General features: G+C 35.8%; 1 protein-coding gene across 1 annotated transcript; it reads right to left on the reverse strand.

Annotated features, from left to right (window-relative positions):
- Positions 1-4,473: 4,473 nt before the first annotated feature.
- Positions 4,474-10,432, reverse strand: LOC104092305 (putative late blight resistance protein homolog R1A-4). The gene is given in 5 exon segments (XM_009597866.3): positions 4,474-4,804; positions 5,154-6,310; positions 6,484-7,589; positions 7,592-9,217; positions 10,167-10,432. Coding segments are annotated over 4 exon segments (3,861 nt in total). The 5' UTR covers positions 9,179-9,217; positions 10,167-10,432; the 3' UTR covers positions 4,474-4,793.
- Between the last annotated feature and the right edge of the window lie 6,277 nt (positions 10,433-16,709).

Raw genomic sequence — 16,709 nt, forward strand, 5'->3', positions numbered from 1 at the left:
CCAATGAATAATTTGTTCCGTAGTTAAAACTATGGAATGTAGGTTAGAATGACTACAACAAATAAAAAAATTTACTTAGTGATCTTCCAAACTGCTCCAGCTACAAGCTCTTCATACTCTGTTTAAAACAAAACTTGAGTTAATAACTCAACAAGCAGTAGTAACTGATCTAGAATACTTGGTAGCTACAAAATATCAGGAGGGAATTTCCTAGTTAACTGTTTGCATTGACGTTGAATATATAAGTTAGTAAAATCATAACATTAACTTTCAAATAACATACAGTACTTGGTTCCATTTTTAAATACAGTATCTGAATCGTTCGTCTGAGAAACCATCACAAGATTTCTTCAAATAAGATTATCCTCCAAGCTCTTGTCCCCACAACTTTTAATAAACGAAGAGAAATTGGTTTACTAATAGATATAGCATTATTGGCAACCTCAAGATGTCGCGTTGTTAGAATGATTCTGCTTCCATTTTTAGCATCATAGAAGCAAAGACTTAAATCATCCCATGCACTTGCTTCCTTATCACGCCCAACTCTAATCCTAAAAAAGATAAGCGGTCGCTGCAAATATAATCTGGTCTAAAAGTCTGGAGCCGAATCCCACATAAAACTAAGGTTTTGCTGTAACTGTTAAGTATCACTAAGAATACAAGCTCGAACAACTCCTAATTTATAAATATCAAGATTCCGTTTTCTTACTAATTAACTAGCAAATTAAAATAGTAAATTAACAACTAAAGATACTAAGGTTCTGGGGACAAGATTAAGGAGGCCTAGAGTTATAATTACCCCAATTGTCGGAATCCTTCTCGCTACGTCTCCTATAATATCGCCTAAGTATCCTCTATTGATCATGAGCACTCGACTTATCGTAATTCTCTCTCGAGCAACTACGACAATCTACTAGTCATATTCTCTCGAATTACGCTAGCTCGCACTTTTTCACCGCTCACTATGATCACGTCAAAGCTTCGTTATCTCTAATCCCGCTTTTAAACCCGCCGTATTGATCTCTCATATACGTTAGGAGTGACGTTGTTCAATAACCACCTAAATATGTACTCTTTTTCAAGCAATACATAATAAATAGGCGTCGTTAATTGAGAGATCTTCAATTAACTAAAATAAGCACATAGTTGAACAAATAGAAAGATTCAAAAACTCGATTATATCAAAACATATCAAGAATTCATCCTACAAAAGGTTTCATCAAAACCCTAAATAATAAATTAGCTATTCATAATAGTATGCAAAACTACAATACTAGAATTCATAACCAATAATGAAAATAGGAAGAAGAAAGTGAAAAACTCGTAGAAGAATTCTCCGTCTTGCTCCTTGTGTGTTATTTCCTCCTTAGGTCGATTCCCTCTCTAATGATGTCCTACCATAAAAAAACTAACTTTAAGGGGTATTTATAGTGTAGGGGCCGAATTCTACATGTCCAAAACTAATGAGGAATTAAAATTTGCTCGGATGGCATCGTCGACGCGAGGCACTGTCTATGGCGCCATTGTTTCGGTGCAAGGCACTATTTGGGGCGCCAATGACAGTGCCCTGGACAATGCCTTGCACTGTCTATGGCACTGTTGTTTCTGCGCAAGGCACTGTCTGGGGCGCCAATGACAGTGCCCTGGACAATGCCTTGCACTGTCTATGGCACTGTTGTTTCGTTGCCTTGCACTTCTTCTTTTATTGCTCCATTTTATAGCTCTGAGGTACCATTCTGTGTAATTTTTCTCCAATTCATGTCCAAGCATTCCTATACGTGAAATAAGCTCTATTAAGCGCAATTGTCGCACAAATTAGCATCCAAATAACAAGCAAGTAGGGTAAATAGCATCAAAATATATGGAATTATAGCACGACATCAACACCCCACACTTAAATGTTGCTCGCTCTCGAGTCAACCAACCAAACACTTCTTCTTCAAGGACCCAACAAGCCACATATTTATAGCACACTATACTTATGACCATGGTTGATAGCAACAATTAAGCTCTAGCATATGCGGTCAAAATACACTTCCCGTACTGAAGCCCAATTTCAAAACATCTAACATAGGAACAACATAATTATAACAATCCTAGCCTCGAAAACTAACTTAATGTCACAATGCACCCGAGGCTTGAATACTTAATCTAACAGAGAGGTCTAATAATGTTACTTATCATTTGTGAAACCATGTGCACTCTCAATAAAACAAAGAGTAAGTAGTCCACACATCCAAATCACATTGATCGAATATATTTTAAGGACCCACACATATGAAGAAAAATCACACACTCTCTCTCTCAAAGAAGTCACATGCATGCAAAAGGTACCATAGGCTTGCCCATTATATAAACCTTTACTATTGTAGACCCGCTCGATCTGAAATCACTTAGGACTTATTATGGTTGTAATGTGGGCTAAGGAAAGAGTAGGATATATTTCGGATATAATGGCTAACCCTCATAAGCACTTTAACATATCCCGCATTCAATTTTAAGTGCAATTCCGTCAATCCACTTCAATCATCACAAGATATCTCACCCTAAAATATTTTTTCTTCTTCTTTACACACTACTTCATATCACATCCACTAGCAAAAATAAGAAACCTTTATTTATTTAATTATTCTTCTCTTTTTTTTTTTTTTGTTGTATTTTTTGTATTTTTGCCCTGCCGCTAGTGGATTTTATTTAAAGCACAAGTGCACATTTCTTCCTTCTATTGGTTTCACTCGAAAGATATTCCAAGTTTTCTCATTACTTCTTTCTAGTGTTCTCTTTGCAATTCAAGTGCTTTAAGGGGTATAAGGATCAAAATGATTCAATTAAGAACAAAAGGGGATAGACTTATAATTCGGGTGCCAAAAGAAAGGCTAATAGGCTCAAAAGGGTAAACTAGGGATGACTTAATTTGTGATAAGCAACAAAACTCAAAAAGATAACATCACTTTTCAAACCGAGCAACACCTAGGATTTCGATTCAATTCACATTCCGGGTTCTAGACTCAAATGCGATAACATGGACTATACAAAGAACTCAATTCACACATGTCACATGACTCACTAAGGACGATTTCATTCGGACTCTCACTCAAACACGTATTCAGAAAGCGAAGAGATATATTAAGCATAAAGCACAAAGTGAACACAAGTCAAGCAACTGAGACATAGGAGTTATACCACATGCTATTCATTTTTACCAAGGCATCATCATATATTTAAAACTAAGAAAAGGTGAAACGCATGCCAGAACCTAAGTATGCAACCATCAAACAAGTCCAAGGATGCAAATCACATCAGTTCTTCAGCTTCTTTTCTCCTTTATTTCCTACATACTACTCTAAAAGTAAAAATAAAAAAATAAAAATAAAAACTACTACCCGATTCAAGTTACATCCCATGAAAAATAACCGAGGCACTAAGAAAAACTACAGGGGATTATTACTACCTAAGGAAAATAAAAGACATATTTTTGTATTTTGTTTCTAATTTTTTTATATTTTTTGTTTAGACTTAAATCTCTCAAGAAAACTATCTAGGAGATCTATCGTTGGGTCCATGAATCCTTGGCAAGTTAGATCGAAACACCTTTCGAATGATGATGAGGTAGATCATCGCCTTAGTAGGCTGAATGTTACTCGGAAGATAGATCTAAACCAAGTGCTTGGCTCACATCCTCCAATTGTGAAGAAAAACATGATCCTAGTACAATGCCGCTAGGACTATTACAAACTAGAATTCATGGAGGATAGAAGAATACAGTTTTTTGTTCAAATGAGGATAGAAGAATACAAGCAAGGACCCATTACTAGGAAACATAAGGATAGTCTATTATTTGTTCTAACAAAGTCATCTTATGATTTTCTTAGCTTAATCCATGAAATAAGCAAATAATACCTGCAAGAAAATTTGACACCTTAAAACTTCAATTCTTCGACTTTCTAAACATTTTGAAGGGACTGGCCACTTAAAGTTTAGCATTATCTGATACCTAAGTTATTCACTAAAAGCTTCAATGACGCTAAAAATGTCACCACAATTCAGGTTCGCTTCATAGCAATAATGTTTAAGAAAACAATTGCTAGTCGAGGACATAAACTGGCATTTCGTAGGAAAAAACAGCTATACAGAAGAGCAAAGAAAGCATTGTCTAACGTTTGAAAACATTTTCTTATTTGTAGTGGAGTGTGAATGAAGTAATGGCGAAATAAGAAGATGTGGTCTCGACTCAATTTCAGTCCATGTTCGGCGCCCAGGGACTACTCTAATTCTAATACCAAAGTAGTCATGTTTTTAATTTGGTATGCTTTAAAGAGCTGCAATAGACAAGGCTGCTAATTGAATTTATCCATCACCCACACGTCTGTTTTAAGAGTCTAGCAAGTCTGTTCATGTCTAAGATAATCCATAGGTAAATATGTTTCTTTTTCAAATAATGAAGCTTCTCAACAGACCACAAACTAAGCCCAATAAACCAATAAGCTCTCTAGATGTTAATTACTTAGTAGAGCTGCAACAAGAATGTGGGCGTCTAATGTCTCTGTTTTCTTGAAGTGCTTCTACTGCAATTAGTAGTAATTGTATTGTTTTACAGTTACAAAACATACATAAACAAATGACCAGACAATGTTATGGTCGAGGAATACACTTTTTACAATTAGACCAATAAATAAATAAAACTAATTTTTCAGAGATATTTTACTTTGTAGCGACATTCCTCAGTGTTCATTTATCATCTAGCAGATATATTTGTTGCTACATTCCAGAAATGTCAGCTCCACCACCTTGCTTTAAGAATCATCTGCAAAACCAACAATTCACAGATGTAGTCATTACAACCAATCATCTGATCAAAAGAATATATATAAGGAGGGTATTTCCTAGTCAGTTGTTTACATTGATAAATACCACGCTTTGAGAAGTTTATCGATCTATCATTGCTAAAAAATTCTCCTTTTTTTTCATTGGTAGCACTTCTATGTCAAGAGCTTTTATTTTTGATTAAAATAAAATACTAAATAAATAATAAAGCTTTAAACAAGGTGGCAAACAAAGAGAGTGGAGTTATTAGCAAAAGGAAACCTTTTATAGTAACGGGAGTGTATCAAACAGAGTTCAAAAATGAAAGTTGAATTTTCTCATTAGTGTACCTGAATCTGAGTTGTTATCATTCTGCGTCGTGGTCTCGTGGATAAGGATCTTGAAGCCAGAATTTAGATAATCTTCAACTTGTATTTCTCGGATATCCCTTGCTGACATTACAACATATTCGTTGCACTCCCTTACCTCAATGGACTTTAAAGAAGAGATGTCTCCAAAACAAGAAGGGATCTCCTTCAGATTTTCTAGTCCACGCAAAAACAAGCGTTCAAGGTTAGGAAATGCGTCCTTGGAGATAGTCCATTCTTCAAGACTGTGACAAAACATTAATTTCAAGACTTTAAGTTCAGGGAACCCGTCTTCGCCAACTTCCCATTCTTCATCGTCAAATTCAATGGCTAGCAGTTCTAGCACCTGAAGGTTCTGAAGTTGAGCAATGTTTGATAAGTGCTCATGGCCCAGTCTAAAGACGGACAGTTTCAATATTTTGAGATTTGACGCGGAGATGCATACAGGATACCGATGCTGGAGCTCTACGACTTCACTAATAACGTGTAGCGTCTCAAGCTGTGTTGAAAAATCCAATACACGGAACGTAAAGCTGCAAACACCCTTGAATTTGCATTCCATTTCCCGAATATTAGGTGCTTTTCTCAACATCACTTTAACATCCTCGACACAAGAAAAATATGGTTGAGACAGAGTGTCCAAATCATAAAATTTTGAGGAGTCCTCAAGTAACTTTTCCGCATTTTTTATTGTGAAGAAGTGACTAATATGCAGATGTCTCAATTTACTCATCTTCCTAAGAGTAACCGGTAACAACATTTGTCCCCTAGATTTTAATATTAGAGTTTCAAGATTCGAAAGATTGGCTATGGATGATGGAATTGACTTCTGATCAATTTCTGCAGAGAGGTATCTCAAGTAAACTAGACCAGCTGGAAAAAAATCTATAACAATGTGGTGCTCCAAATCCAACACTTTTAGAAACTTGAAATTCTGTAAAATGCGTGAAATTGTGAGACCGGGTTTGGGTACGGGGAGACGGGCAAAGATATCTGTATCACTCCTGAAAAGTACAGATCCAACAAGTGAGCAAGACGAGCTCCATTCTTCAAGATTATCCACTTCACGAAAAGCCAAGCGACATTGCACATGCTGCTTACGAGAGTAAATGTTGGAAGAAAGATTGGCATTTTGTTCCCTGTGAATATAAGAATTAGCAAAATAATAATATTGATGTTCAATTATAACCAGTATACTTGATCATTGTGAATATATAAATTAGTAAAACCATGTACAATTAATTTTCAAATATAACTTTAAATACTTGATTTATTGAACAAATGAAGTATCATTAATTGGTATATATATTACCGTATTATCCATATCAGAAGATTCTCCTCTGTTGCTTTTTCCTTGCAGAACTCGAGCAATAAATCATGAAGGCGACATGCTTCGACCTTACCATCTGAATCAGCTCGTTGAGAAATCATCACAAGATTTCTTCCAATAAGATTCTCCAAGTAACCTTCTGCTATATCCTCCAAACTCTTGCCTTCACAACATTTTATAAATGCTTCTGATATCCATAGCCTTGTTAACCTGGAAGCATCAATCACTCTATCCTCTAAAAATTCTCCAAAATAAAGGAAGCAAGACCTGAGATGATAGGGTAAAATCTGATAACTTTGTTCCACAATGGCTTTTGAGTCACCGTGAATGTGGGAACTTAAAGTTGTAGCCACTTGTTTCCAACTCTCTTCTTTCCTCTCCATCCTTGCCAGAATACCAGCTACCAAAATAACTGAAAGAGGCAGCCCTCCACACTTTTTTGCTATTTGTCGACCAACATCTTCAAGGGGAGAAGAATAGCTTTCCTCAGCAAACACTTCAGATTTTAGTAACTCCCAACTTTCATCATCATTAAACATACGAAGGAGAAAGGGATCAGTATGAAATCTAGCATAGTTGGCAACTTCATGATGTCGTGTTGTTAGAATGATTCTGCTTCCATTGTTAGCATCATAAAAACAACCTATCAAATCATCCCACGCGCTATTTTCCCACACATCATCAAGAAGGATAAGGTACCTTTTCCATACTAAAGCTTTGCGAAGCATATTAGCTAATTCACTGTCACGCCTTCCTCTATGTTGAAAATCCTCACCAACAGCATCATGTAGCAATGCCAATAACAATTCCTTACGTGAATATACTTGAGACACACAACACTGTGCACAAATATCAAAGTGAGAGACAACTGACCTGTCACAATAGAGTCTATAGGCCAAAGTCGTCTTACCTTGACCCGGCATGCCGACAATTGAGATAACATCTCGCCCTCTGGTTCCTCTTATTAGCTTGTGTCTTAACTTTTCTATTACATCCTCAAACCCCACAATTTCTTCATTTATCCTTGGGGTCCTTCCCAGTTGTGATGACATATGATCAGTGGCAGTATTCATGGTATCATATATACTGAACTAGACATTTTCTTTTCTTGAATCTCTGCTACGTTTGTTTTGATACAAGTAATCTCCTCTATGATATCAAGGAGCCAATGCTCAAGACACCAGGGAGGTACTTCTTTGCTTATACAAGCATCAACTACATACTCCACCTCGTATGCTATGCCAATCAATAGTGTAGCCCCCTTTTGAGTTTCCTCGTGCTTGTCATGTAGCTCTTCGGCAACAGCCTTTAGAAAAGGTTGCAAGCTCTCAAGTTCCTTCTGAATTATTTGAAGCTGGTTCATGACAAAAGCGAAGGAATCTGAATGGCGGCTCTGGAACTCCTTCAAGTTGTTTAAATAAAAATCAACATAGCCTAGTCCATGAATCCTCGGCAAGTTAGATTGAAACGCCTTACGAATGATGAGGTATATCATCGTTTTGACAGGCTGAATGTTTCCCGGAAGATCAAGACTAAGTGCTTGGTTCACATCCTCCAACATCATGCCTTTTTTCTCCCCCTCGCTATCATATAATGAGTAAATTAGAAGTCCGGCATCAACAATAACAGTGTCCATATCTTGACAATGAAACTCAAGACCTAGTATTGGCAAATGGATGAGATTGGCTCTTATAAGGCTGAGCATATCCTGAAGGATTGCCATTTGATCATTTGAAGAAACTGTCCCACTAGGATTACTAACAGTGGGTAGCTTCATCAAATTGTGTGCGGGAGCCTCAAGAAATCCGCAACAGTTAGTTGCATGCTTATTTTGAATATTGGGATGCCATCCTGGTTGTATAATCGACTTCAAATCGCACAGGACATCTGCATAAATTTTGCGAATGCCTGGCTGAATGGGCCTAATCTTCATTTGCAGGAGATTAGAAAACAAAGCATTCATTTCACCTGGAGCCACGTCTTGATTTTCCTTGGCATGGATTGGCAAATACAACCATGCAACCATTGCTGCGTGGCTGGACGCAATTAAGACGTGAGTGAAGAAAGTATGTTCGCTTCGAGTTGGCTCTGTGCATTTGTTTGAAACAAAGCAGACGAAAAATCTCAGCAAATTCAACTCCTTTAAAACCTCTTCTATTTGTTCCTTGGTTTTCGGAACATAAAGTAGCGAACAAGGATCATCAATCTGCACTAGAATATTGAGATTCTCTATAACAGCATCGATGAATTCCATTAGAAATTTGGGGGTATGAATATCATCCTTGTTAGCTGGAAGTGGTATTGATGATACTTCGGCGAAGGAGTATTTTGATCGGAATTTCAGCTTAGTCTTCCAATTTCCTGTTGGCACGTCAGAGGTAAAGGGATCAAAATTTGGATCCACAGACCCCTCCCAGTCAGAATCAGAGAAAAAGATTCGTTGAGTAGCCTGTTGAACTGATATGGATTTCTTCCAAATTTCTTTCATTTTCTGTGCAACGTCGAGCATGCCGCATTCACCTGCGAAGGTGAAGCTCTGCAGACTGAGAAAACTGTCCAGGAAATTTAACTCCCACAGAAAGAACTCCAATCGATCCCTTGAAACATCGTCAATGTTAGAAGGTCGAAGTTCAAGAAAGTCACGTCTTATTTTAGACAAATCTTTGTCTAGAAACATGATTCTCCCTCTTTCTTAGAAATTGTGTATGAACTTGAACTGCAAGGGGAAGAAGGAGAGAATTTGAGATACAAATCAGACGTCTTCCTTTAATAGTTTTTTTCTTTACTTTGATTCTGTCTTGCTCAGAATCTTACTATTCAGACATCTATTTTAGTTGCATCAATTATAACCAGCAAGTCAACTTATTGTAAGTAAGTCCACATTATTTGTTGCTGCATATTGGTAGATTCCTTTCCTTTTCTTTTTAGATCCAACCTATCCAATTTTTACGGTACTTCACGGCCTAGCTGTACCTAGTTACCAATTAGGCAAATACAACAACAATAACAACAAATCCAATTTAATCCCATAAGTGGGTCTAAGGAGGGTAGTGTAACGCAAACCTTATCCCTACCTTGTCAATTTATTTTTGTAAATACAACAACATACCCAGTGAAATACCACATAGTGAGGTATGAGGAGGATACTGTGCAGACCTTATCCCTACCCTAGTGGGATAGAACACTGTTTCCAATAGACTCTTGGCATAGTACAAGAAATAAAGTAAAGGGAAAGCCATGGAAAAAAGAAAAAGCAATAACAAGAAGCAGTAATAACAACATGAAGATAACATAACCAAAGCAAAATAGACAACCAGTAATAATAGAGATGTAAGTGGTAAATACATAACCATTATTGAATTCTCATATCACATGGGTACAGGTAGATCTACCTACAGGCTACACAAAGTAATATAACAGTAGTCATTACATCTGTGAATAATCAACCAAGAGCCAGGTTACCCAGCTCTACTTAATTAATCATCAAGTTGAAGTATTTGAAAACAGATGCCTTGAAATGTATTTGGCCATTTTGTAACTCGATGAAGTGAAAGAGTTAGATAAAAGGGGGAAAATAAGTAAATTAACTAGAAGCATGGAGTAGCTAAAACAAATCGAAAAGATTTAGCACAATTTATGAGGAAAAAAGAAGAAGCTCCGCTTACATAAAGAGTCAATTCAACTCAAAGCTTCTCCTTCAACTTCCTTGTCACTTATTCTTGCTCATCATTCCTCACGCCGGTTCAGAAAGGTTCCAGCTTCCCAAAAATATTACTCCGTAGCAACTAGGCATTAATTTATCCGATTTGTCAGCTAAGCAATTGCCGGCCTTTCCCTTTGTCAGCGGTTTTTTCCTATAGAATCAGTGGGGAAAACCCGGCTTCTACAGAACAATTCAAAATTTGTTGCTTATGCTGTTTTAGTTGCTGAGGTTAATGGTGATCTCTCGACACTATACAATACTACTGTTAGGCTCTTAAAATCACGGGTATTGCGTAATTTAGCCAAACAACGTTATAATGACAATAATAAAAATAATACAAGTTGATAATAACGATAATTAAAGAAGATAAAAAAAACATAAATTTAACGTGGTTCGGTCAAGGTGACACACGTCCACAAGCGGAGATAAGTAATTTCACTATACCAACAAGAGTACAAAATACTCTAATTTGTCCCAAATAACCCAAGAGAATAACCTAACAAGATCACTTCAAAGAAAGGGTCCACACAAGTGTTTCCCAACACTCACTCTCTTACAAAATACTTTATAATGAAATAAAAGAATAGAAAGAAAGACAAGAGTGAAAAACTCTTGAATTGGTGTGTTTACAAATGAGGAGAAACTTCTCTATTTATAGCAAGAAATCTTTGGTCTAATAGTGTATATTATGTCATGACAAATGTCATGGTCCACAAATTTTATTATAGTGGATATTATGTCATGATTTGTCATGAAAATTTAGCCCCCACTTGAGAAAAAACCAAATTAATGGCCATATTACAAATCTCCTCCTTGGCCTAATTTTGGCTTATATATAGTAAATTTGCTTCACCTTCTCCGCAAAACCCCAATGTGCAAAATCATTCTTCATAAATGCCAATCAAGTTCAGGCAAAGCTTGAACATGGACACTCGAAGAGGTTTTGTGAATATGTCAGCAGGATTGTCTCTAGTGTTGATTTTCTGAACATAAACTTTTCCTTCAGCAATGATTTCTCAGATGAAATGATACTTTATATCAATGTGTTTCGTCCTCTCATGATGCATCTGATGTTTAGTAAAGTGAATGGCACTTTGACTATCACAGAAAATGATAAGACCACCTTGGTGTGAGCTGAGTTCCGCAAATAGACCCTTCAACCATAAGGCTTCTTTGATTGCCTCGGTCACTGCCATATATTCTGCTTCGGTAGTAGATAAAGATACTACATGTTGTAATGTAGCTTTCCAACTAATAGCGCAACCACCAATGCAAAATACATAGCCTGTCAGTGATCTTCTTTTGTTAAGATCACCTACATAATCTGAGTCTACAAAACCAACCAAAGTGTTAATATTTCTCCCAAACTCCAAATGTGTGTTTGAAGTACCTCGCAAGTATCTGAGAATCCATTTCACAGCCTTCCAATGTGCTTTACCAAGGCAAGCCATACGCCGGCTTACCACACTTACTTCTTGTGAAATGTTTGGATGTGTACAAACAATTGTATACATAATACTGTCGACTGCACTGGAATAAGGAACATGTTCCATGTACCTCTATTCTTCCTCTGACTGTGGGGATTGAGCAACTGATAACTTAAAATAAACAGCAAGAGGGATACTAACTGGTTTAGCATCTTTCATGCCAAACCTATCAAAGACTTTCTCCAAATACTTCTTCTGGGTCAGGAATAATATGTTGGCTTTTCAATCTCTTTTGATCTACATGCCAAGGATTTTCTTAGCTACTCCCAAATCTTTCATCTCAAATTCACTTTTCAGCTGATTTTTCAAATTGTGAATTTCTGTTAAATCCTTAGTAGCAATGAGCATGTCATCAATATAAAGTAATAAGTACACAAATGAACCATCATTTAACTTCCGGAAGTAAACGCAATTATCATACATGCTCCTCGAATAACCATGACCCAACATAAATAAATCAAACCTTTTGTACTATTTATCTTGGAGAGTGCTTTAATCCGTACACGAATTTCTTCAACAAGCAAACATGATCTTCTTTTCCTTCAACTTCAAATCCTTCGGGTTGATACATGTATATTTGTTCCTCAAGTTCGCCATGTAAGAAAATTGTCTTAACATCAAGTTGTTCTAATTCCAAATCATACATGGCAACGAAGGCAAGCAAGACATGAATAGAGCTATGTTTAACAACATGTGATAAAATACCATTAAAATTAACTTCTTGTACCTGACTATAGCCCTTTGCAACTAATCGTGCCTTATACCTCGCATCTTTAACCCTTGGAATGCCATCCTTTTTCTTGAAGACCCATTTGCAACCAACAATTCTTTTTCCTGATGGCGGCTTCATAGGAGACCAAGTACCATTCTTGTGGAGAGACTCAATTTCTTCTTTCATTACAATCAGCCACTTGGTTGAGTCAGCACCTGAAGCTGCTTCTAAATATTTTGATGGTTCTCCAATTTCTTCAGTTTTCTGTGCAACTGAAAAAGCAAATGCAACATAATCTCCAAACCTTAATGGTTGTTTACCTTCTCTTCTTGGTCTATGTTTGGCTATAGAATACTCCTCTTCTTCTGGTTCAACTTCAGGAGTCTCAACTTCAGAAATTTCAACTTCTAGCTCAACTTTAGGAGTTTCAACTGTATTTTGCTCCAAAGTTGATGAGATTGGCTTAGAAGGAATGCCAATCTCAACCCCTACCTGCTTCTGTGTACTCTTTCTTTTATCTCTATTATAAGAACTATAAGACTCTTTTCTAGAATGTAACATAGAGGATTCATCAAAGGTTACATCTTTGCTAATTATAAATGTTGGTGTCGTGGGATCAGGACACCATAGTCGGTATCCTTTCACCCCAGATGCATACCCAAGAAAAATGCACTTTTTAGCCATTGGCTCTAATTTTTCATCATTTACATGCATGTATGCAGGGCAACCAAATATCTTTAAATCAGAATAATTAGCAAAAGTACCTGACTACATTTCCTCTTGAGTCTTAAAGTTCAAAGGTGCAGAAAGAGCTCGGTTGACAATATAACAAGCTGTAGAGATAGCTTATGCCCAAACAACGTTTGTTAACCTAGCATTTGAAATCATGCAACGAGCCCTTTCCAAAAGAGTTCTATTCATCCTTTCTGCAATACCATTTTGTTGAGGTGTCATTCTCACAGTACGATGTCAAGCAATTCCTTTATTCTTGCAAAATTCGTTGAATTCATCATTACAAAATTCCAAGCCATTATCTGTTCTAAGCCGCTTAACCTGTTTTCCCGTTTGCTTCTCAATCAAAACTTTTCATTGCTTGGAATTTAAGAAAATATCACTTTTATTTTTCAGGAAATAAACCCAAACTTTCCTTGAATAATTATCAATGAAAGTTAACATATACCTGCCACCACCTTTTGATGGGGTACGTGAAGGACCCCAAAGATCTGAATGAATGTAATCCAAAGTACCTTTTGTTCTATGAATCACTGGAGATTTGAAGCTGACTCTTTTTTGTTTTCCGAACACACAATATTCACAAAACTCCATATTTTCGGTACTTTGGCCACATAAGAGACCTCTTTTGCTGAGGATGGAATGACCTCCGATTGGGACACATATGATTAGAACAACCCGAATCTAAAATCCACTCATTGTTAGATTTGAAACTATTATTAATTTCTAAAAAATAGTTCCCCCAGTCTCATCAGCAGCTACACTTGCTTCGGCAGTGTCAATATTTTTGTGCTCATTTTTTTTTCCTGTATACTTTTCTTTATTTTTCAATTTAAAGCATTCACAAATAATGTGACCTTTCTTATGACAATATTTGCACATCACATTTCTGTATCTGGATTTTGACCTTGATTTAGGTCTCTCACTATTTGAATCTTTCTTATTGGATCTACCTCTTATGAATAAGCCTTTCTCTTGGTTCCCACTAGTTTCTCCAGTAATATCTCTATCTATTTATTCTTTTGATTTCAAAATAGATTTGATATCTTTATAAGAGATATTATCCTTTCCATAAAGCATAGTATCTCTTATATGCTTAAACGACTGGGGCAAGAAAACAAGCAATAACACAGTTTGATCCTCATCTTTGATTTCAGTATCTATGTTACTTAAATCCATAAGAAGAGAATTAAAAGTATCAAGATGTGTAAGTATAGAGGTACCTTCAGCCATACAAAAAGTGTAGAGTTTTTGCTTTAGGTAAAGCCTGTTTTCTACTGTTCTTTTCATATATAGAGTTTTCAGTTTTTCCCATATGTCTTTGGCTGAGCTTTCTACTGCAACTTCACGCAAAACTTCATTTGAGAGATTTAAAATAATACTTGCTTTTGCCTTTTTGTCTATGACGACAAACTCCTTGTCCGTCATTTTATCCGGCTTCTTCTCCTTTCCTTGCAGTGCCAAATCTAAGCCATCTTAAGTTAAGATAGCTTCCATCTTTAATTGCCACATTCCGAAGTTTGCACTTCGGTCAAATTTCTCAACATAAGACTTTGTTACAGTCATTTTGGCTATTTAAACTAATCCGTTTAGATCTGACTCCGATACCAATTTGTTAGGCTCTGAAAACCGGATATTGCAAAATTTAGCCAAACAACGTTATAATGACAATAACAAAGACAATGGAAGTTGATAATAACAGCAATTAAAGAAGATAAAGAAGACACAAATTTAACGTGGTTCGGTCAAGGTGACCTACGTCCACAAACGGAGAGGAGTAATTTTACTATACCAACAAGAGTACAAAAGAGAGTATAAAATTAGAGTAAATACTCTAATTAGTCCCAAATACCCCAAGGAAATAATCTCACAAGATACTCCAAAGAAAAGGGTCCACACAAGTGTTTCCCAACACTCACTCTCTTACAAAATACTCTATAATGAAATAAAGGAGGAGAAAGAAAGACAAAAGTGAAAAACTCTTGAAGTATTGTGTTTACAAATGAGGAGAAGCTTCTCTATTTATAGCCAGAAATCCTTGACCTAATAGTGGATATTATGTCATGATCCACAAATTTTGTTATAGTGAATATTATGTCATGATTTGTCATGAAAATTTGGCCCCAATTTGAGAAGAAGCCAAATTAATGAACATATTACAAATTCTCTCTTCGTCTCTTTTATGTGGCGGTGTTTGTCTAAAACGGAGAGTGTGATCATAAATGGAGTGCTAATATTCTATCTCGTCTACCCTTAGCACTAAACTAAATAGAATATTATTATTATTGTATTATTATTATTATTATTATTATTATTATTATTATTATTATTATTGCTATTAATACAGTATTACAATCGTTTACTTTTAGAAATTTCAAAACTTTTACACCTTGTAGAGCTGAATAGCTTCACTACTGAATCGTTATTTCTTTTGCTTAAAATATAGGAATTTTATGCAATGAAAGTTTTTTTTCCCTGACACTGAACATAGTTATAAGTAGCAAGCAATGATGCGGTGAGTGACGTATCATATCATAGACCCGAAATTTGACCTTCTGGCCATTTATATTTTCTCGATCAATTCATACGTAATTTTGTTATCTGAATGTGACAAAAAAATAAAATAAAAAAATCGTGACTTTAATGTTATATTATAGTCGAAAAAGTTCAATGATCATACGTGAATTAATCAAAAATTACTCTCAAGACATTTTAAAAATGTTGACAAATTCTCCCTTTTCCCATTTCAGATATATATTTTTAGCATTCTTTCTTTAAGAATTTAATTTTATATATTTAATCAAAACGTTTTTTACTATTCATCAAACAAAATTTACCCTTAAACTGAACTTGCAAGAGAACTATAAATCATGACGTTATTCCTTTTCTTTAAATTTTTGGTATTTTTGTTTTCTTAAGAATTTATAAATAGTACTTAATCATTGTTGAGAAGAAGTTATCAATGGCGGCTCATTCTCACAAAGACGAAGAAGGACAAAACACTCTAGGTTTCAAGTCAAATGACTATCTTCCGGACATATCTAGGACAAATACTAAGTCCTCTTCTTTGGACTCGTGGCTCAATCCTGACCTTTGATAAAAAATATGATAGATTAAATAAGGGCCGTTCAGATAAAGCAATTAACAACTGTATAGCTTTGGATTTCACATTTACCTCTCTCACATGTGCACCATATAAATAGGATAGAGAAGAATATTCTTCAGTTATTTAGTTATTAGATAACAAATAAGAAATAGCCAGATGTATAGATAATTCTTTATTATTTTATTTTTCTTTACACAAATACTTGTATAAATACACTGCTTCTGCAGATGATGAAATACACAGAGAAAATTTCCACAAATCTATTTTCATATTTACAATCTTTCATGGTATCAGAGCAATAGCTCGTTTCTGGGATTGATCTTCCTTCTCCTTCAACTTTCTATTCATCATAGTCTCAGTCACCATGAGTGATACAACAGATCTTACTGTACCTCAAACTGGTTCCAGCAATGGAGCTAACTTCGATCCAATCACCCTTACTTCTTGCATTCATCAGATGCTCCAGGA

Source organism: Nicotiana tomentosiformis, chromosome 10 (assembly GCF_000390325.3).
Source record: "Nicotiana tomentosiformis chromosome 10, ASM39032v3, whole genome shotgun sequence".
Taxonomy (NCBI): domain Eukaryota; kingdom Viridiplantae; phylum Streptophyta; class Magnoliopsida; order Solanales; family Solanaceae; genus Nicotiana; species Nicotiana tomentosiformis.